This window comes from Malurus melanocephalus, unplaced genomic scaffold (genome assembly GCF_030028575.1).
Source record: "Malurus melanocephalus ecotype Western Australia unplaced genomic scaffold, MMel_1.1 scaffold_309, whole genome shotgun sequence".
NCBI lineage: Eukaryota > Metazoa > Chordata > Aves > Passeriformes > Maluridae > Malurus > Malurus melanocephalus.
In genome coordinates, this window is record NW_026623541.1 from 187,165 (window position 1) to 209,989 (window position 22,825).

A 22,825-nucleotide genomic window follows, 5' to 3' on the forward strand; every position below is an offset into this window, starting at 1 on the left:
GGAATGGATGAGAAGACAGATGGGAAAGTTTGGGAGCTGTGGTACTCCTCCCATCCAGACCAGTCCATCAGACAAAGGGGATACATTAGGACACTCACGCAACTCAGAGGAAAGAAAACCTGAAGCTTAGTGGGCTTTAGGGCCCCAAAGATGGAATTTATGGCAAAAGGTAAAACACCTTTGTAGAAAATACTGCTGCAGAGASCTCAGCAGAAGATCCTGAGACACATTTGGGTATGACAGAGATGGAATGACAATATACAAAGGACCTAAAATTTTAGCATTTGAAGAACTCAGAGATCTCTGCAAACTAATTCATTATTCAAAAAATGCTTTTGAAATAAAGTCTACAGGTATTGTTATTCTTATTTTATAGAGAGGATGTCAGCAGAGGCAAGCTGAAGAATCTTCTCAAAGCCAGTGAGTTACTGTCAGAAAGTGCATTCTTAATCAGTGACAATAAAAAATATTAAATCCACAACTTGTTCACGAGAAATTTCTTAGAGATTTGAGGCCAGAAAATATCTTGATGTAAGTAGTTCCAAAGGAGAAGCATAGGAATACTCCAAGGGAAAAGAAAAACAACACACACAGACTTAAGAGCAAATAACTGCCCAGCAAGAATCTTACAAAGCATACTTGCCTCAAGATTTATTTGAGTGTTTTATCTGAGGGACTGGCAATTTTAACCTTCATGAACAATGTTTTAAATAATTATTCTGATTTCACAGTGATAATGTGGAAGAGGGAAAAAAAGGAGGGGAGAGAAGCTAAAAAGTGGACTAGCTGAACAGCAAAGAGAAAAAAGAAATAATATTGTCTGACTCGGTTCTGAGCTTATCCCTTGTGGTTGTGCTATAGTTTGGAAAAATTCCAAGCACTGAGAAGTCAGAACAGGTAGGTTGAAACATTAGGAATGCTTGGCAATTCCTTTCTTTTTGAACTTCTTCCTTACACTCCAAAAGAGAAAAAAAGGAACAGAATTATGATTTGATTAAAAAGAATGTAAACAGTAATTTGAAAACAAAGGGCGATGCAATTTGTTGCGTAGTCACACAACATTCCTCTTGGGTTTGAAATGCACCAGCGGCAGTTCCGCCCCTTTTGAAAGTACARCCTGACGCCTCACAGTTCAGCCTGAGCAGCTGCTGGAGCCACAAAGTCTTTTTTCTTTTTCTGTCAGGATGGGTGTGATATGGCTTCCCAACGCATCTAGGATCCTGTGCTTTTCTTTTCATATTATTCTCATTCTGCTTCAACAGACTACTGCAGCACGAGAACTGAAGTTTGTGGTTGTAGTAAGTAGATTTGTTCTCTATTTTTTTGTGGGGAATACAGGGACAGAATTACATGTCTTGAATCAAACAAGGTGTGCAGTTGCTTTGCCTGTCTTCAAACTTAGAAATAACTACTGCTGCCCATTTGCTTATTGAGTTTAAAGACCTTACTTACAGAGAGATAAAAATGTCTCTAGTTGTTAGAATTTTCATCTCCTAACCTTGAGTTATTATTTCAAAATAACTGGCTTTGTGGTAGAGGCATAGGTGGCACTCCAATGCACAGTGTGAGAGCTGTTATGGACTACCTCTTCTATATTTGGAAGCTGAAGTTTATGATGTTACAGAAGTTACCATACACAAACACAAAAAAAAGTATTTTCCATTTTCACAATAACTGAATTGTCACAGCAGTATACTGAGAAACAGAAATAGGCAGGTGTTTTTATGTAGAGATTTGAGACACATGATGCATTGCACTTACGCTGAAAATAGACTGTAATAATTTTTTTGCTAGGCCATTTCTTATTTCAAAGTAGCTAAACACTACTTCACTGCCACTTTCACAAATACCTCTAGAAAAAGAGAGATTAGTTCAATGTAATACTTTGGATTATGAAGGCTGAACCACAGTCCTTTTCAATTATTTTTTTTTTTTTTAAATAAAAGGTATAATGATAGAGAATAGCTAGTCCAAAGGGATATTTTCTATACAAAGTTGAGGTGAGTGGAATTAATTTTTAYAAATAGGCAATTGAAGATCTTCTCCTTTAGTCTTTCTCTGTTTGAGACATTATGTGTGCAAACAAGTAAGAGGCAGAAGTACTGTACCCAAAATACATCATGTGATTCTAGATAAAGTATTTCATGTGTAGTTGCCTATTGGCTGCATTGTAGAGGCACAACTTGGAGGGAGGCCAGAGYGCACAAGAAAAACCAGTTCCTACTCCTGCTGAGACACCACACACAGCAGGGACCCAGCACTAACTCCAGTAACATTCTGTATAACGATATACTTAAACGTGGTTTCAAGGATAACAGGGAGAACTGGATACACAGATGAAAACAGGTAGACAGCAAGACTTTAGAGAATTAACTCCTGAAAAGGAAGGAGATTTTTATCGAATTGTAGCTGTTACTGTGTTCTAACAAGCAGTGGTTTTGCATAAAGCTRCTGGAAATGTTTACAATTATGAAGATAGAGACTTAGACCAAAATCCATAACTATGGTTATCCACAACTATGCATCTATCTAACAAACAAACAGATAACCAAAAAAAAAAACCCACAACAAAACAAACAAATGAAAAAAAAAATCCAGTGTAGTTTATTGTAATAAGAATAGTAGGTAAAAGTTATTTATTTTTTTCCTGATACTTTTGCTTAAACTGACCAATCACCTAAAAAATTACAATAGTTTTAATCTTTTTTTCTCAAGGCATGGTTTATGTATCCTCTATTCAATTTTGCCTTCTGAACTCACTGGAAATGAGTTCACATTTTCATAGGAACAGAATTGTTATCATAAATCAATAGGATWGGAATTGATCCTAGAACATACCACTAATAAAATGGGATATAATGAGAATGTGGTTACAGTCAAGGTAAGTCTAAAAGGCATCTTTCTGACATACTTCAATAGCCATTCTCCGGATGTTCTATGTAAGTTACTATGTTTTCACCTGGGAGTATAACTGCATTGTGAAAATTGTCACAATGACTTTTTAAAACTTTTCTAGCAGAATTACGCAATACGAAATACATCTACAGTGGAGAAAAGAAACAAATAAATGTTTCCTTCTGCTCACTTCTAGAATTGTGCTGTGCCTGGGAAGGTGTCTCACTCTCTCCTTACAACTTCCAACTTTCTGCTGATTCTTTGCATTTTGATTGTTGACCACATGTCCTTTCATCTGAAAAGCTCTAATTCAAGCCAATTTGTCAAARTGCTTTTTTAATTTCCTTGTTTACATGTAAATATTAGCTTTCGCCACAAGACTTGTGCATTGAATTTAAGATTAAAGACAGAATTTAAATGTAAAGAACTTGAACTTTAAATTTAAAGAAAGAAAATAGGAAATATATAGGACAATCAAGGCACCTAAGTAGAAATGCAATAGTGATTTATTGCCTCAGTGCCTCAGTATAAATAAGTTCTGACCTGTAACTTCTGCCTCCACACACACACTCATTTCAYCTGTCATATTTACAAAGAGATGAGGTTTCTGAGGAACTGTGATTTCATCATGTCTTTCTTTGTAACTCAGGATAGGAAGCGTTGGCAGAGCATGTTATCTCTGAGCATGATTTGCCTAATCAAGCCAAGCCATCTGAAACCRTGACTAAACATGCTCAGTATTTCTACATCTCTGGTTTCCCTGAACTGGTGGTATGATGGTTCCACTTCACTTTTGTTTCTTTATTCCCATTGTTGCCTTCAAAGTAAGACATCTTTTTGTTTGAAGTTAAGTCTGTCAATCAAAGTGTCTGCAAGAGGTTCACTATTAGACAGACACTTCACTGTAATTCATGGCATTTCTAAATGAAGATGTTAGGTATATGTGTGTGGACACTACACATGAAATATTTTCAGTTCACCCTCTCCTCTGCAGTTTATTGCCAATATGATTTTTCACCTGACAACAACGGAAGCAAATGCTGGCTGAAATCGGAGTCATGTGACCATTTTCACATGATCACCATCACAAAGTTACCAAGAGGGAATGGATGAACCCAGACATCCAGTCAGGTTCAAGCTGTGTCAGAGAGGAAGGAGACAGTAATGGATTTGGTAATCGTCCACCTATTGCTTTTGAGAACTGAGGTGAAGCTTCAAAAAGGAGTGCTGAAATTAATGCACCAAACAGATCTGCTTTGCTCTTCTTATTTACATTCCCCTTGACCTCCCTTCCTTCTTGATTTCTGGTGTCTTTTCACTTTTTAAGATGCTTCTTTTCCTCTTTTCTCTCATTCTGCCATGTTCTGTACCTTTTGAAAGGTCAGGAAGGAAATCTGTAGGCCAAGATATAATAAACACTGCAGCATACATTTTTAAACCAATTTGAAGGATCAATTCCTTTTTAACAAGTTGAAATCATGAGTGTTGAGAAACACACATTGCTGAGTAAGCCAAGATCTGTAGGGATACACTTYCTTGTCTTATAAGGTGTTGTAATGATGAACAGTTTAAAATTTTTTAAAAAGTCTCCTATGATGTAGCTATGAGTGAACAAGCTAGTCTTTCAGATTAAGTGGTTGTTCATAAGGTCATTATTTMTTTTGCAACTGCAGCTGAAGTAAGGTTATTTTCAGAAGTAACAAGAAGGAGGTTGGAGCATATACAAAAATCGGTTGGCTAAGAAGCTTTGTCCTTGAATTCCTAAAAACAGGGTTCTGCTTTTTTAAGTGTTTGTTCCCTTCTTGCTACTTCTAGCTTAGTGTTCATGYCATATTTATGTGCTCCTGTGCAATGAAAGTGCAGAAAAATGAACAAGGACCTGAGCTCTTTCCTGTTTTGTGTGGACTTTAAAAAACTGTACTTTTTAGAAGAGCACACCCTCCACTCCTTCCATTTCTTAAGGTTACAAAGAAAGAAAATATTTTTCTTTATATCTCYTGCTCATATATTCAATATATATTTTGATCTTGATCTTTCTGCAYCTACTATTCAGGTAAGCTGTATTCAGGTAAAATGCTACTCTATTCTGGCTTATTGAAATCTTTTAGGGATTGGCTATTGTGACAGTGAAACACAYGCTCAGAATTATGTCATACATTAAATATAAAACAACACAAGCCAGTCCTTAAAATCTAACACAGTCAGTAATTTTTCACTAAAAAAAAAGAGTATATTTATTGACCAAGTGTTGATATATTGTTAAATATTGCTTAAAATATACATTAAAAATAGGAATTTAAATGTCASTCAGTTTGAGTAACTGTCAGTTACCCATAGAAATGCTTTTCTATCCAACTGTGAAGTTGGAAAATTTAAAAATAGAGCATGCAGCTATATTGTAATTGGGAATTTAACCTTGATTCTTTACAGCAGCATGTTTTACAGCTTTACGGCTTTACAGGTTGTTCAGAAAAACTAATGAAATCTACTTGACACCTATGTATGTCACCATAAACAAATAAGCAGTTATACAAAAACACTTTTTTCTACTAGCTTTTCTAGCACACAATTGAGTCAGCCACCAGACAATGTAGCACTTTACTTTATTCTCCTGTTCACTACAGGTGCAATTAGAAATTGTGATGAAGAACAAACTGAGATTCCAAATTAGTAACAAAAGAGAATTTAAAAAATGCATTGAGAAGCAAAAAAGCACCCAACAAACAAGAAACCTGATGATGAGGATGAAAAGCCCTCCTTGGTTTGYGGCAAAATATTCATTTCATGTTGGCCACATATTCAATGAAATTCAACTAGCAAAAAAAAATTAATATGCAGTCTTCTACATGGTTCTAATGGTCACTTATATTCTAGCAAACTTTGTTGTCTCTGTAGAAATGAACAGAGGGAGAAATCCAATTATRTTTGCCTTTAATAGATGGTATTTTCCATCCCTGAAGTACCTGCTCTAGCACAGTTTATGCACAGTAGTAGAGAAGGCTGATGGAAAGCGTGTGTGTTGCAATTAAAACATTAACTCATACACTGGTGTTTACTTTGAAAAATATAAACGTGAAACACCTCCCAGTGGGAGTGGCAAACTAACTAATTGTGCAACTCTCTCTGATGTCTGGGTAAGAATGATGAGGCTTAATATACAAGCTATATACCACTGAGATATTAGGAAATAATTATAATTTTATTAACAAATATACCATGCTGCTACCTGTCATTTTCTTGTGTGAAGTTAGGAATGAGGTTTTTGATGGGAACACTGATAAGCAAAGGTAACATTTCCTACAGTTTAGGCCAGCATCCTGGAGGTTGTCTGGAGCCCTGTGAAGTCCAGCATCTCCTTTCATGTGAAACTTTTGTGGATTTAACTTTTCTAAGCCCACATAGCATATATTTCAGGGGGATAATTCAGTTTTTCAGAATCATTTGACCTGGGGTTGTAATTTTATTTGTATGCTGGAATAAGAATACCAAAAAGGTTTGCTTGATTTTTATGATTAAAGATCATATGGTTGAATGGGTCACACTAATACTCATCAAGCGGGAGTACCCAGGCTAGCAAAGGAATCAAATCCTTTGTTCTCACTGTGTCTAATAGAAATAAAATCCTACAGACTTTTAAAAACATTTTTATATATGCATGTAAAAGTACTAATCAAGTAAGTATTAATTAAGCTAACAGTGTAAATATTTATACTCTTTCATCTTTATACTTTGGGATGATTGAGAAATTGAGCATWAGATTCAGGCATACATGGAATTTCTTTTAAAGATACTGTTATGAAAAAAGTTACCAAAAATTTTAAGTGTCTATGACAAAGTAATTAAATATTAATCTAAGCACATCGATAACTGGTTTAATATTCAGAAGTGCTGAGTTTCCAAAATTCAGTCAGATTTCCTTTCTAGATGCCTAGCTTTGAACATAATCCCAACATTACCATCTTGGGTGATTAATTTTATGTTCTAGGAGGAAGAATCATCAGGCATATGCCCACTTAATYCCTATATAATTATACATATTCCTGAATGCAAAGAATGCATTCACATCCTGCTTCACTAGGTTCCTGCAGACTCTCCAATATTTTCATTTGAAAAATGACACTGGAAGTATAATGYATGCTTGACTTCTAGTTAGATAAGAAAGGATTTTTACAGTAAAGATCTCAAGGGGTTTTATTGGTTACATTGTTAGGTTTTCCGACATGGTGACCGAACACCGATTGTAAACTTTCCAACTGATCTACACAAAGAAAGTGAATGGCCCCAGGGATTTGGACAACTCACCAAGGTATGTTGACTTTCTTAGAAGAACTTAAAAATGGTACTAAAAGAGGAAGTGAGAAGATGGTTTTTTGTGTGTGTCTAAAAAGCAAATCCCAAGTTCTGATCCTTGTTATTAGCAAATACCGGTACCAGTAACTCATAAACATTTTTGCAATGTTATTCATTCATTCACCTACTGAAATCTTGTTCATCATAGCTTCATAACTATCTTCCTAAAAACAACTTTGTGATAGTGTGTCTGTTTCAAATAAATGGTGAGTTTAAACACTGCGCTGTTAACATTGATGAAGTTYTAATGACCATTAAGCACTGAGCCAGGCGAAAGGACAAAGGAATGACACCTGCCTACCAGGCCAAGTGAGGAGTCCACATCTCATCATTGGTCTGACAACCACCAATTCACAAAACAAGACAAGACTTTCAGGAGAAAGTTGCTTCTGGGGACAATATGTCTTCTAACAAAGCAACTTGCAGCCCAGACTTTCACTGGATGCACTGAACCTACTTGTTGCTCTGGCATTTTAACCTCAAGCCTTAACTCTTTGTCTGTATTTGACATATGATGCTCTGGAGCAAAAAAAAGCCACTGCATTTCCTAACAACATTTTGTCACAGTGCAGAAGTATGAAAAAGACACAGTCCGGTGTTTAATGTTTGAAGGGAGGCATGAAAAATCTGTAGAAGTCAGACACTGAAACAATGCATWACTATCTTAGGTACCAAGCTTATATATTAAGAAGTTTCTGCTTTAGCACTGACTTTTTTGAGAGTTTTTTTGCTATTTTGCTATCATTTTAGCAAGAGTTGCAAGAATGTACTTCTCTGACAGGTAGAAGTTAAAAAGTTCAGATCAAGTTTTAGAAATGAATAACAGACAAGACAGTGTGCAACTTAAGACAACTGCAGGCACACTAAGGCAAAGTATGGCAACAGAAGAATGCTATTTAAGGCATGAAATATAAGCCACAAATTCATCAGGCTGAACAAATAACAGAGCAGTGACAATGATAAATACTGGCTTGTCAATCATCCTCTCTCAGCTGTCACTAAATACATTGTAAAGGACAACATTGATCAGCGTCTACAGAGCTACAGAATGTGGAAATGGTATTTGTATAGAATCATGGGCATTGCCTTTCTGTAGCAGATTTGCAGTCTTAGCATTTCAGAACATAATTTTTTCATAGATATAAGTGAACATTTCTGTTAAAAATTCTAGATCACCTGCAACATACACAGGTGTTCTGGTTTTGGCGAAGAGAGAGAYTGTATGGGGCTCTGTTTTGGATTTGTGTGCTGAAAACAGTGCTGMTAACACAGGGATGTTTTTGTTACTGCTGAGCAGGGCTTTGCTGTTTCTTGTAYCACCCTGCCAGTGAGTTTGGCTGGGTATGCACAACAAGTAGAGAGGGGTTACAGCTGGGACAGCTGATCCCCCACTGACCACAGAGATATCCAGTACCATACGGTGCCATGTTCAGCAGATAAAATGGGGTGGAGAAGGAGGAAGGGGGTGGGCATTCAGCATGATGGCATTTGTTTTCCCAAGTAACTGTGATTGAGCTCTGCTTTCCTGGAGGCTGAACATCTGCCTGTCCATGGGAAGSGGTGAATAAACGCCTTTTTCTGCTTTGCTTCATGTGTGGCTTTTGCATATCAAGTTGTCTTCAAACCCTCGAGTTTTCTCACTTTTACTATTCTGATCCTATCCYTAATTTCACCAGGGGGTAGTGGGTGAGCARCTGTGTGGTGTTCAGTTGCYAGCTGGKGTTAAACCACAATAACAGTACGTTTTATGAATGGACAATGATMATTTAAAAGCTGATTGCTGAAGACAAAAAAAAGAAGAAAATAGAAAAGACACTTTTACATTAAAATTCACCTTAATCTAGTACTCACCCATATGCTTGCCTTACAGACTGGAATGCAGCAGCTGTTTGAACTTGGACAGTATATGAGGAAACGATATTCCAGCTTCTTGAACAGCACCTACAACCGGCAAGAGGTACAGAACAGAACTGTCTGGAGCACCTTTCTCTGGCATAGCAGAACTAYGGACTTACAAAAGCACATGATCATACTCATTTTATTGATGGAGAAATTTAGGCCCTGGAAGAACATTTTGAAAGTCAGACTTATGTCAAGATAAAAACACAGAACAAAGTCAAACTTTCAGCTCTTACCTTCTGTTTGGGTCTTTCATGGCCTTATTTTCCCACACTGAACAGCTCCACACCACYGAATGGGTTGGGAATTTATACAGTGACCCATTATTGTTTTACCCTTTTGAAAGATAAATTYCTATCTAGTTGTTTGATGGGCCATGCTTGTATATTTCATCCTGTAAAAGAGAGGTCTAACAGCTGTTGGAATGTGATGATCATATGCTACAGATCAACTGTGGGGAAGATACCACTACCAAAATACTATTTTTGGTCTATATAGGAGGAATGCATTATGGGAAGATATGAAAGGCCTTTGYTATGCTTCCAAGAGAAGTTTATGATTTTAAGGACCTTAACATTCTGGAAATACCACTGATAGATCATAGAATCATTTAGGTGGGAAAAGATCTTTATGAATTTCAACTCCAACTGTTAACCTGTCCACCACTAAACCATGACCCTAAGTACAAGGTCCACACGTGTCAATATTCCTCTGAATCTCARAATGTGGAGAACTTCTACTTTGAAACCATGTCTTTTTATTCTCTCTGAGGGTTAGATTCCAAATTAAAAGATGACTTGATAATTCCATTTATGAAACTGAAGTAGGACTCTAGAATGCTGAGTTATGGTTTTCCTGTTTTGACTTTATGTAAAAACATAAAACTGAAAACAAGAAGTCAGGATTGAGAAGTTGTCTAAAATTTCTCTGTTATTTTTATAGTTTCCATTTCATCTYTAATTTTTTGCCATTTTATTTTCAGTTTTACATCCAAAGTACAGATTATGATCGCACCATCATGAGTGCCCARTCATATCTTTCTGGCCTTTTCCCACCAACTAGCAGCCAAATTTGGAACCCTGAGCTTCTCTGGCAACCCATTCCAGTTCATACTTTTCAAAAATCAACAGAGCAGGTGAGTAGTGGCTAGATGGCTACATGCTTCCTATAAGGTCTTAAAATTTCACAGACGCAAAAAAAAAAAACCAAAAAAACAAAAAAAAAACAAAAAAAACAAAAAAAAAAAGATGGCTACATGCTTCCTATAAAGTCTTAAAATTTCACAGACGCAAAAAAAAAAAACCAAAAAAACAAAAACAAAACAAAAAAAACCACAAAAAAACCAGGAAAAAAAGGAAAATAGCTAAAAACCTTTTTTTATGCTTTTTGAGTTCAATATAATAAAAAATATCAATGGCAGCTACTGACTGACAAGTATGTCATAGGTCAACTGTAATAGCTACATGAAAATCCTCCTTCCATAGTTGCAGAATACCTGAATTCTCATGCACACTACCATTTTCTCCAAGGTCATTTCTTCTGACCAGAACACTTTTGGACAGTGTTCTAGGGACGTTGCCCTAAATCTTTAGAGGAAAAAAGTGCTTTTCTAAACACCACTCAACTAGGCAGACCTTGTCTCTCTGACAAGTTTGTTCTATAGTTTATTCAATGAATTGAATTTTCACCAGCCACGGTAATGACCTCAAAATTATTACCTTCTTATTCTGGTAGTACTTAGGTATTCTAATTACAGACAAGGGTTCTTTYATGCTCAGTGCTACAGAAACATTTAATGAAACCCTAGCACTTYTCTTGCAGATCATAAGAGTAGATCTACCTGTTGAAGGAGTTTTCCTACATGTAGCTCTCACTGGCTGACTCAGGTTTAGATTTTAATTTCACTTACTCTTATGACAAGGACTATGTAAGGAACAGTGTGTCCAAYAAGGATAAAAAGCTATTGAGCGTAATAACAGGTAGCCTCATTTAGTACTGGCTTTGAGGACAGAAGCCGACTTTAAGGAAATTTGTAAAAACTCCCTATTACATAACGGCCTGTCACCAACATCAGATAATGGACTCAGTCATTAGGGAGCTGCCACACCTCTCTCCCTTTGATGTTCCTCCMTTCTTGGAGACCATGCTTGAAAGCAGGTACAGAAAGAAAGAGTTTCCACAACTGGGTTAGGCACAATGTGATTCAGCCAGAAACTTAACCCTGTTCCTCAACATTAAAGTGTGCTGTCACTGTTATTTAAATACAGGACACCAGGGGAACTTCTTTCACCAGAAGACCAAAAAAGAGTCAAAGCAGTCAGAGCTTTGGTCCATATAATAATTCAAACCCCTTAGGGGAATCACAGTGCAATTTAATGACCTGTCTGGAGAAGGCAAGCTCATTTGTAGGAGTCTCTAGTACCTCATCGCTTCTGTGGCTGCTTCAGGAAGGGGTATTGGCTCTTCCCTTAACACACCTCTGCAGCAATTCAAATGCCTGCTACATATGCAAATCATCTGAAAAAAAAAAAAATTTCCTTGTTAAACCAAGCAGATGCATGAAGGTATTTTCAAGCCCTAAGCAACACAAAAAGGGAAACTGAAGCCAGGTACAGTCCTGTAAAAAAATCCATAATCATAGTTTAGTTTTAAGCCATTGAAATCTATCAACACTCAACAGGCAACAATACTGAGTACTGCTTAATAAAGCCAAAGGGAGTGGCTTAATTAATAACACCTAGAGAGSGATAATTAAGCCATAAAGCAAGAGACACATTTATTATTATGTAATTAAACAACATTCCCCAGTTTCATATTGCAGCTTTGAGCCTTCATCCTCTAGTGTGCTGCTGTTACAGAAAAATTGTATACTTGGTAATCTGTTCAAATTTAAGTGGGCTACAGTCAGTTGGTGACTGCTGCCAACTTCACATTGGAGACAGGTGGAAATGCAGTCTGTTAATGTCATAGGATAAGACAAGTGCTGGGTCAAAAATGCTCTAGTGATGTGACATAAAGTGCTGAACCAGAACAAGTTTGCTTTGTTCATCATGGCTTTTCACTGACACTTCATGCTGGATCAGATATCGCTCGTCTTTCTGCAATTGATATWAACCATATTTGCCAGAGTTTAAAGGATGCATGTATTTACATGTTGTTCAGATAAAATATGTACTATCATGTGACTTTGTAATGCATACACTCAGAGTAATTAAAAGTGAACCATATCCCTAAAGAGGAAAAGAACCCTTAGGCTCACAGCTTTTTGTATTTCAGGAGCATAATTTATTTGTCACTTTTGTTTCAACTTCTGTGCACTAATTGGTACTTAAATTGCGTATCATAATCAACTGATCTCCAAAGAAATGAGCTGGATGTGTAGATGCAGAAGTTACTCAGGTTCCGGTACCAGGTGAAGTTAAGTTACATCTGGGGGGATTCAGAAAATGAGAGGGAAATGGAAACTTTTTAAAATTTCAGATCATGCACCTTGATCCATTTCCCAAAGCAATCCCTTCACAGATAATTTCTTTTCGCTAATATCATTTAAACTGAGGGAAATCAAGCCATCGTAGACTCTAGCAGCCATTGTAAAGTCAAGCTACCACAGTCTATCACCTATGTTAACTGAATTCATGATTAAGGTACCCAAACAAACAATTGAGTAGCTCTAGCACAGCCATGAATCTGTGTAATAAATATTACATCATCAGTCTCAGCAACAGAACAGAGGGGTGCTGATAATTTTAGAACTAAAGTTTTTCTTTTCATGTTTCAGAAGCTGCATTTTCCTCTGCCCAACTGTCCCCGTTTTGATGAACTTGAGAAAGAAACACAAACATCTAAAGAATTTCAAAATAGAATACAACCATATAGGGTAAGAACTGTCCCCGTTTTGATGAACTTGAGAAAGAAACACAAACATCTAAAGAATTTCAAAATAGAATACAACCATATATGGTAAGACAAAATAGAAAAAAACAAAAACAAGATGTGAGAAGAAGGAAGGTAACTAAGTTGTAGAAGTTATGGAATTGCATTGTTTCCTTTTGCTAAAATGCAAAAATAAATCAGAAAAAAAATTTAAATCCCATTAAGGGTAGATATTAGAAAAGGGTTATTCACCCAGAGAGTGGTTGGATATTGRAAAAGGCTTYGCAGRGAAGTGGTCACAGCACCAAGCCTGACAGAGTTCAAGAWGCATTTSGACAGTGCTCTCAGGCACATGATSTGATTCTTAGGGTGTCCTGTAMAGAKCCAGGAGTTTAACTCGATGATYCTTGTGGGTCCCTTCCAAATCASCTTATTCTGTGATTCTGTGAAAATTCTGTGAAAATGTTGGGTGTTAGTGAATCTATCTGCATGTATGTTCCATTTATATTGAATATCTGTGGTATACTCTTCACTTTTTCTCAACAGGACTTTATACAAACAATGGCAGTCAACACAGGTCTTGAACTAAATCACCTTAAAATACTGGACAATTTCCAGCTCTGGAATACATATGATACTCTATATTGTGAGGTAATAATAAGTCAATAGGTGTTGGGGAAGAATGTAACCTCAGCATTGGGTTTCAGTTAAACCATGGCAATGTGTTTTCAGAGGAATAAGTTGCCTTCTCTCCTTCTCGCTTTTTTTTCTTTTTTTTTAATTTGAACTGAAGTTAGAATTTAGTGCTTTGGTAAAAGTTAACAGAAAAACATGTCCTATAGCTTGGCAAACTGTTGTTTCCATTTAATGTATTAAGCACCAGTACCAAAATCCACTCCCATTATTCCCTTTTTATCCTTTTCAATATGCTGCTAGAGAATGGTTTGAGCATGCTGGCTATAATATATTCATGTTTTTTTACAGAGAAATGAAATTATTAGCTTTAAACTATCAACAGGTAAGCATGAAAATACTCTAAGATTTTGAACATGAGAGATCATGAAATATCACAATCTTTTTGAGATGGTGATTGCTACCAGTGAGAATAACTTTTTGAGATGGTGATTGCTATCACTGAGAATAAAACCAAACTGACCCCAAGCATGGGATGGTTCCATTTGGCTCCAGTCATTACCAGCAGTGCATGAAGGTTTTTGAACATCTCCTGTACAAACTGAGGCAATTTAACATGACAAGACACTGTCACTGTTACATGACTGGAGAGTGACAGTTATCTCTAGCTGCACAGTGATAGAACTGATATGTGGACAACTGTATGGAAAGGGAAGAAAAATTAGATATTTATAACCTGAATACCCAGAGAAAGGAAGAGAAGAGGACATATGCCTGTAATACTTCTCACCAAACCCATGTACTTCTATAGCAAGAACACATCATCCCTACAAGAAATCGCCTTCACACAGGTGCTTCTGCTCTTCCCATTCACCCACTCCAGGCTGATCCCCATTTCCACAAAATATGTTTCAGTGCATGCTTGGGAGCAAAATCACACTGAGCAAAGAAATGCAGGACAGCCTCAGAAAGTCTAAACTTAGTAGTCTGAGGGTAGGCAATAGGATGAYGGAAACCAGTGAATTAAAAACATAATTTTGTTTTCCTTTATCACTAGGATATTCACAATTACACTCTCCCTGTATGGGCTACCAAAGATGTAATCAACAAGATGGAAAAACTGGCAGAATTGTCCTTATTGTCATTATTTGGGATTTATAAAAGAGAAGAAAAATCACGACTACAAGGAGGTAAATAGAAAAATGCATATCTCTAAGAAAGGAGGAGATAATGTTTATGACAAAATGCAACATCCTGTCACTTTACCAATGCAAAACCATTCATACAAAACCTTGTTTTTAAACTTATGTATATTGAATGCCGTATTATGCATTAAAATATGCACTGAACACTGGCACTTGCATCGATAAGATATTGCCACGAGGTGTAAAAATTTATGTCTTCAGTATTTCCAGATTTTTTTAAGGGATTGGGACTTTAACTATAAAAATCTAAGAGAAAAAAAAATAAGTCTGTCATGGATATTATCATTACCTGTCTGATAGTAGGTCAGATTAAGTTCTGTTTCTTCAACACTTACTATAATTGTTTCCTGTTCTTTGTTTTTCCCTTTGATGTACTGRTGATATATTGTGCCAAAACACTGGCAACTCATTGGCAGCTCTCTGAGTGATATAAAGCTTCTCCAAAACAGTCTGATCAATTATGTCTGTACAGAAAGAACTGGAACTACTGCTTAGCTCCAAAATTGGGGCTGTGCTGCACATTCTAACCTGCTTCAGGACACAACCCAGCAATTTATTGTAGGATCCTCAGGTGTCCATGAGCAGAAAATCCAAATAATTGACCTTGAATATTTGAAGGCTGGAATATTTGGGGCTAGGCTTTCTCATGCATCCTCTGTGCAGCCTAGATCTAGGTAAAGAATCATTAGCAGACTCATCGTCAAGGCATACACATCACTGGACCAAGACACATCAGACTTCAATCTGCATTAAAGCCCACTGGCTCGCAGATGACCATATCATGTAGTCAGGACTATTTATCTAATGTTCACTGGCACACCAGCTATGCCCTCTTCACTTAGAACAATTTGAATTGTGCATCAGGGTATTCCTGSTGCCCTTACCCATTGCCTTTAGAATATCTCCAGACTGGTGAAGTACAAAAGAGCTTACAAAAAAACATGAAGAATCGGTACTGGGTAACTTTTGGAAGTAAACAGTTAAAATATTTCTTCAGCATGTAGAGAGGAAGAGACTAGCTTGGTTGTCATTATTGCAACTACAAACAGACAAAAAAGAATGGACAGGAGAGCTCAGCATAACAGAACAGGAAGTGCCATTAGTTCCTGTTCTCAGGAKGGTTCTAGATGATTTCCTGTGAATCCTGCCTCTTCACTTGATGTGGATGATGAAKCATGTGTTTCACCTCTGTAACATCTTCTCTGTAGTTACAAAACTGTATTAGGCAAAAAAAATGAGTAGGAAGCCTGAGTAGATGTCCTATATTTGATACTCCTAATATTTTGGTTTTGTTTCCATTAATACTTTATAACTTCATTTTCCACTTCCATTTTCTYTTTTTTAAGGTGTCCTTGTGAATAYTATTTTAAATAGTATTAAACAAGCTGTGAATTCTTCAAATCCAAGAAAAATGGAGGTCTACTCTGCAGTGAGTATTTTCATCTTTTATAAATCATGCTTTGATATCACTGGTAAAAGACCCTTAAAGAGAATAATCAGACTCTCCAGTAAGTTAAATGAAAGCATAATACAATACAAGGTATCTAGCTGAACACCTTTAGGTACAAGAACACTGCATAAACATGGATGTCACCTCGGTTTTAGTTAAACTACATTTGGCAAATAAATGTATTTATTTTATCATTCATTATTCCTACAACTTAATGTTGTAGTTCTAATAGTTGCATCTTTCCTGGAGTTCTCCAGACATCCTGGCACAAAGCAGAACTTCAGATGCGCTTCCAAACCTTTCCTTTATGGGTTCTTTTTTATTACTATTACTATTAATTACTATTACTATTATTTATATTATTATTATTTTATTTATTTTTATTTTATTATTTTTATTTTATTGTTTTTATTTTATTTATTATTATTTTATTTATTTTAGGGCCACTTGGGTCAAAACAAGATCCACTCAGCTCATTCACTATTCTGTCTCTAACAAGGGCCAAARGCAGGGATCCATGTGAGAATAATACCAGCACAGAGTGATAAAACCTTCCAGCAATCTGAGTCTTAGGGACTTCACAGAGATAGAATTTATCTCTGAATTTAGTAGTTTTTGRCAGACTGTCTTCCATCAACTTAACTTATATCTTTAAAAATGCATTTATACTTTCGGACTCTGCAACATCCTGTGACAGTGACTTGTGTATTAAAGACAAAAAAATACTCTCTCTTCCATTCGCTTTTTCTGGGTCACTCTTGAATTTATTATTTTCTGTCACTCCTTCCATATTTCCTTYTCCAAGACAGAGTCCTACCCTATTTAATCTTTTCTCATATAAAAACKATTAACTACTTGATACCTCAAATCTTTCTCGCTATCCTTTCTACATGATTCTAGAACTACCATGCTATTTTTGAAAATTAAAAGGAAGCGCATCCAGATTATTTTTGAAACCAACCAGCCTAAAAAGTTCCAGAAGCTGAATAATAATTAAAACATAGCTGCTAGACTATAATAAAAACAGGTCTACCAGATATAGATATATAGATATAGATATATATATATATACACACGCGCACACATATATATATACATATATAATGGTGCTTGCAAAATTTATGCATCAAGGAATTTGGACTTCTTGCCTTCAGCTACTGTTCCTATGATCCCTGCAAGGGCGGGGATAACGGGTAGAGGAAGAAACTGCAGGTGGGTGGGTAACTTATYCCATAAAAATAGAAGCCAAACTGAGATTTTGCTGTATGAGTCCAAAAAGAAGGAACAATCTAAAAAAWTCTGAAGTGGAAGCAAGGAGAATAGTCTTTGCACACAACTATTTGTCTATATACTACCTGAAAATATATACTTTTATCTTCACTTGAAATGCCCTAGGATATACTACCTTAAACTGCCTTATTCTGACCTTGGAGCAAAAAACACTACTGAAGAAAGGAAAAGTGAAAATACACTGAAAAAGTAGATCTATCACTCTAACCACATCTTGCTTTTCCTCAACATCTCTGTCTCCAAAATACTGCCAGATGGTGTAAGACACATAGTGCAGTAACTCTTTGGAAACGCTTCCTGCTGTCTGTAGTAATCAGTTAACATTATTTTTCTCAATGGYGAATATACTGAACACATTTTCAGGGTCAATTTTACACAAGTTTTCTTTTATCTTGATTTCCACTCCCTCTCTACTCTTGCCTCATTACTCTGGATAAATGCCGGTTACTTAATCTATTGTAAAGGATGGTTTTGTTTTTTTTTCCCTCAATAGCATGACACCACAATTGGGGCCGTCCAGATTGCTCTCAATATTTTCAATGGAAAACTGCCACCATATGCTGCTTGCCAGTTTTTTGAACTCTACCAAGAAAGCAATGGGCAAGTATCTTCTTATCTATGCAAGAAAAAGGAGTGTTTAGAATTTGCTACCCCCTTCCCCAAAATAATTTTTCTCTCAAATATTGTGAGGAGATGCAATTTTGATTTAAATAGATACTTTACTGAGAAAGCCATAGGCACAAAGTCATATTAAAACTAGGGAAAGTTACATTTGCTGGATGTGTGTACGTGCTTTAAAAAACATGAAGAAGAGATAAACAAGTCTTAAGAGATGGAAGTAAATGGTAAAATACACGTTCTTGATTCTTCAAATGATAGCAAGAACATTTCCAAGACATCTCATAAATTCTGAGGCAAGTGAGTTGGCTTAGAAGAACTCAGTGATRGTGCCATTCAATGAGCCTTCAGAAAGATCTTTTCAGCTGACTGGTGATCTGTGCAGTAATATGACCAGCAAAGTGGGCTTTGGCAAATGTCTTTCACAAAGCCTTCATTCTTGGAGAACAGGATCTAGAATAGGATGTTAGAACCTATTTCCAACAAGCTGTCTCTGAGTAGGAAACCTTCTACTTAAGAACCTTGTTTTAAAAACTTTTCAATGTTGTTTATCAGGCAATATAGCATCGAAATGYACTATCGGAATGACACTTCAAAGGATCCTTATCTCCTCACTTTGCCAGGGTGCACCTCTTCTTGTCCACTTGAGAAGTTTGCTGAATTAGTTTCTCCTGTGATTACAGAAAATTGGGCAAAAGAATGTGGGAAGAAAGACAAAATGAAAGGTATGTAACAGTTCTGTATTTTCCACATAACAYATGGAAGCAGAAATTTTATCAATGGCTTCAAACTTTGTACCTTTCACACAATTGATAGATACCCCTTTAAGTATGGGCAAGATTTACTATGGACAAGGAATGWCAACAGAAATTAAATTTCTCTGAAAATGTGAAGAGTCGACTTGCCCACCAGTGTGAAGGCAGTGTTGTTACTAGCATATTCACAAAAGAAGTTGCTTAAGGGCCATGGACAACACTAGGTCTCCACTTGCTGAAAATGTTTAAGTATGGATGTGGGTCCTATTCAAGGGTCCTGTGTTTGCTGGATACATCAGACCTTCTGTAGATGCAAAGCAAAAATGGCTTGCAAATGCGTGATAAGATTCGTGCATCTGTATTTCTGCCACATGCACRATGTGCTGAGGACATCACTGCACTCAGGTTCTACCGCGTGCAGCTGATCCATGATATACCAAGAGCTGGGAGCTGCTAACCTCTTTCTGACTGAATATTATTTCTGGGAGGGAGGAGAAGGGCAAGGAAATCCATGTTACTTTTCAACAGTCCCAGTATTTCTCCTGTCCTGAATATATTCACCATTTTGCTGGTCCCTGATGAAACTACTTTTTCTTTTTGCATTAACTACACATAGTGCCTCCTGCCCTGTGGAAACCTGGGAATGAGATTTACCTATGCACAGGAAGCAATCTATAAATTTCTAGGATTGAAGTATATGTTYTTATGTTGCATATGTCAGTAAATGGGATCTTGCCAGAAATATGTATATTATATTATGTAGGCAATATGCCAGAAATGGTATATATGCATATTTTTCATTAACTCCCTTTTCCTTTACTGTTTGTTCTTCACAGATATTTTTATCGGATTTAATGTTGCCGTTGTCTTGTTGTCCATTTTTAACCTTGCACTGCTCTACCTCCTTTATCATTATGGACACTGCAGACGCAGAAACAATTACCAAGACATTTAAATGGGAGGTAAAGAAACAAAAGGGAGAGCAGCTATACATCAGGARATACTTGAAGTTGCTGATATCCATCAGTTTGCTCTGGTCAAATTAATCTCCAAAGCATATCCAATAAACCTGAACAGCTGAGGTATCTGTGGCCTAGTCCTAAAATTCTAAACATCTGCAGTGAGAAATACTGTAGAAATGCTTCATTTTAGAATTTACTGGATGGATGGAATTACTCCAATTTATATCTTTAGGTATTCTTCTACTACTATTAATCAATCCTACATCATCCAGTGGGGTGAAGGGATGCTATTGCCTATTTTTATATTGCCTATTACCATTTAGCCCTCTGCTGCTCAACAAGTATTTCTTAAAAATCACAGTCTGTAATACTTCCCTTACTTCTTATAAATGTTTTTTTTGTCCCTTCTGTTTCTTTGAGCCACTCTTAGAATAATTCTTCAAGCTATCACTCTCCAATTATCTTTAATTTTAATTTACAGTAACTCCTTTAACTCCTTGCTCTGTTCAAAATCCCGTGTGTTAGCAAGACATACATTGAAAGTAAGRAAACAATTATTCTGCTTTTTGTGTATTGATCTTTTCTGTGCAATATGTTTTGTTTACATTGGAAGCTACTCATGTCTGTGAATGTGTTTCTGTAACTGCTCTCAAGTGTCATAAACTAGTATAATAAGCACTAATATTGCTGTATAAAATCCTGCTTATCGCCATGTGTTTCAAGGGCTGAATCACGACTTTTTTATCCTGCAGTCCTGCAGAGAATACTGTGAATTACACTATCATGGAGAAGCCTCTTTAAAAATCAAGAAAACTATACAAACAGATGCCACCAGCAAGTTTAACCCAACAGAAATAATGAGTTCAAGCTAATGTGCTCCAGCTAATGTTCCTGTTGAGATTCAGAAGTCTAGAGAAAGCTGAGAGATGGAGCTGCTTAATTCAGCCACAGCATCACAGCAATGTGAAAACATTACTTCTGGACTGACTTCCACTCACATTCTGTGGGTTGCAATGTCGAGCCCAGGAGCCCTGGTCACTGATGTAGAGCTCAGCCCTCAATACTACAGCTGAAATAGTCATATGTAGTGATATAGTTATATGTAGTGATATAAACAACATAAATGAGAGTAATAAATGCTTCTGGGATTATAGTACTTCCCAAACATTGCATTCTCTTGTAGTAACTTCAGCTACTAAAGTGTACACCCCTTGAAAAATCATTTCTCACTTGTAAAGCTTTTAGCAGTATCCATGACATTTCCATTTTATCTGTTTTAGGAAATCTCATAAACAACTGATGGATTTGATTCTTACATGTTCAAGATTTTTATTTTAAACAAGTAGGGGCAAAGCTGTCAAAAAGATGAAAGGCTGTCCCTAAATCAGATGGTTTAAATGTACAAGCTTCAGCCTGTAACTAGTAGTTTTGATCCTCATGCAAAAACTTACAGGAATGTCTATATTGCAACCAAAAGTATGAGAGCAGCTCCAGGGAAAAAAGCCTGAGCTGGCTTGGTTACTATTGCCAGTGCACTCACAGTGGGGAAAAGTTCAGAACTGCAAAACTCATCCTGCTCCTGAATAAATATATTCAGTGGTTACCTGATACTGAGTTCTGTATTACCATGGCCACAATGCTGCAAATACCTRCTTAAGGATGGATTACGTCTTTTATTGGAGGGAGTCAGATGCTTGACAAGCAAAGATGTATCATTGACTGATAATGTGCAGTAAAAACCAGTACTGAGATATTAAAAAATCAGTCAATTGCACTCCACAAGAGGCAGAATGGGACACTTTTTTTTTTTTTTTCTGACACTGCCTGTTAGAGAAAGAAGTAGATTCAGACAGAAACTAAAATGTGAAGTGTCTGAGACATTTTCTCTGGTTTATGCTGCTCAAGCCTAAGCTGTAAAAAGAAATTTCAGAAAATGAGGCAATTCTTATTGGAGCAAGAGCTGTCAGGAAGGGCTTTGATTGTAGGGACACCTTTTTGTTAACAAATARTCATACTTGAAAATGCGTATGCACTTTTAGAAAGGATCCAGTGAACACAAGTTACACAAGGTTCAGATGATGTAACTTCAGAATCAATGAGGGTACATTAAAGATGTAATACATGAGTAAAGTAGGCCCTGAATCTCACTTATAGGAAAGATGTTTTGTCTTGCTGTGACTAAATCAAGTAAAATTTGTCCAGTGGAGTAAAAGGTTGTACATGTAGACAAGTTTGTGGMTTTTTTCATTTTTTCAGTCATATTTACAATTTGCTTCATATAATCTGCAGACTGTGATTAAAAAATATCTTGTCACCAAGCAACTTGTGGCACTGCAATAAAGTACTTTAAAGGAACAATTCAACCTTTGTAATTGTATATTACTGAAAAACAATGGAGCTTTCAGTATGTCTAGAGTTTCCAAACAAAACAAAATGTTCAAGTTTGTTGCTTCAGTAAGAACAAATTTTTTAAAGCACTTGTGCTCTGACACAAATAAAGTTGATGACATGAAGCTCCTCAATTTGCCCTCTAGCAGTGACATCATCTGTCTCTACAATAATTACAGTAGCAACTTGACACTGTGGCAGGGTTTTCTGGTACCTATGGTAGACAGCAGTGCATATGCAGCACTTTTCAGTTCAATCAGCAACTACATCCTCTTACTGAATTGATTTTATTCTGAAACTTCTTTATTCAGAGGCCTGAATATTGCACACTMTGGGTAAGCAAAGCATAACCATCTGACTTCCAGATAATACCAGCAGTATCAGATCAGTCAGGAGCACTCATGTTCATTTGTACCTGTAATGTAAGGATATTGGATCCAAATGATAGTATTTCTTCTCACTGAGGTAAGATACAGAAAGCAGAATGACAGATGCACTCTATTTGGG

The 22,825-nt window shown here is 36.5% G+C and overlaps 1 protein-coding gene across 2 annotated transcripts; it reads left to right on the forward strand.

The window, feature by feature from the left end:
* The first annotated feature begins 1,093 nt into the window (after positions 1 to 1,093).
* On the forward strand, positions 1,094 to 22,819 carry LOC130580016 (prostatic acid phosphatase-like). Of its 2 annotated transcripts, XM_057377257.1 has the most exons (12): positions 1,094 to 1,298; positions 7,106 to 7,201; positions 9,116 to 9,202; positions 10,127 to 10,279; positions 12,923 to 13,021; positions 13,564 to 13,668; positions 14,708 to 14,840; positions 16,202 to 16,284; positions 18,089 to 18,195; positions 18,769 to 18,938; positions 19,805 to 19,930; positions 20,683 to 22,819. In XM_057377257.1, exons 1-11 carry the CDS (start codon positions 1,185 to 1,187, stop codon positions 19,921 to 19,923), a joined length of 1,266 nt encoding a protein of 421 aa, XP_057233240.1. In that variant the 5' UTR covers positions 1,094 to 1,184; the 3' UTR covers positions 19,924 to 19,930; positions 20,683 to 22,819. The 2 variants fall into 2 exon arrangements, with proteins under 2 accessions (XP_057233240.1, XP_057233239.1); XM_057377256.1 differs by having other exon boundaries at positions 19,805 to 22,819.
* Positions 22,820 to 22,825: the final 6 nt, after the last annotated feature.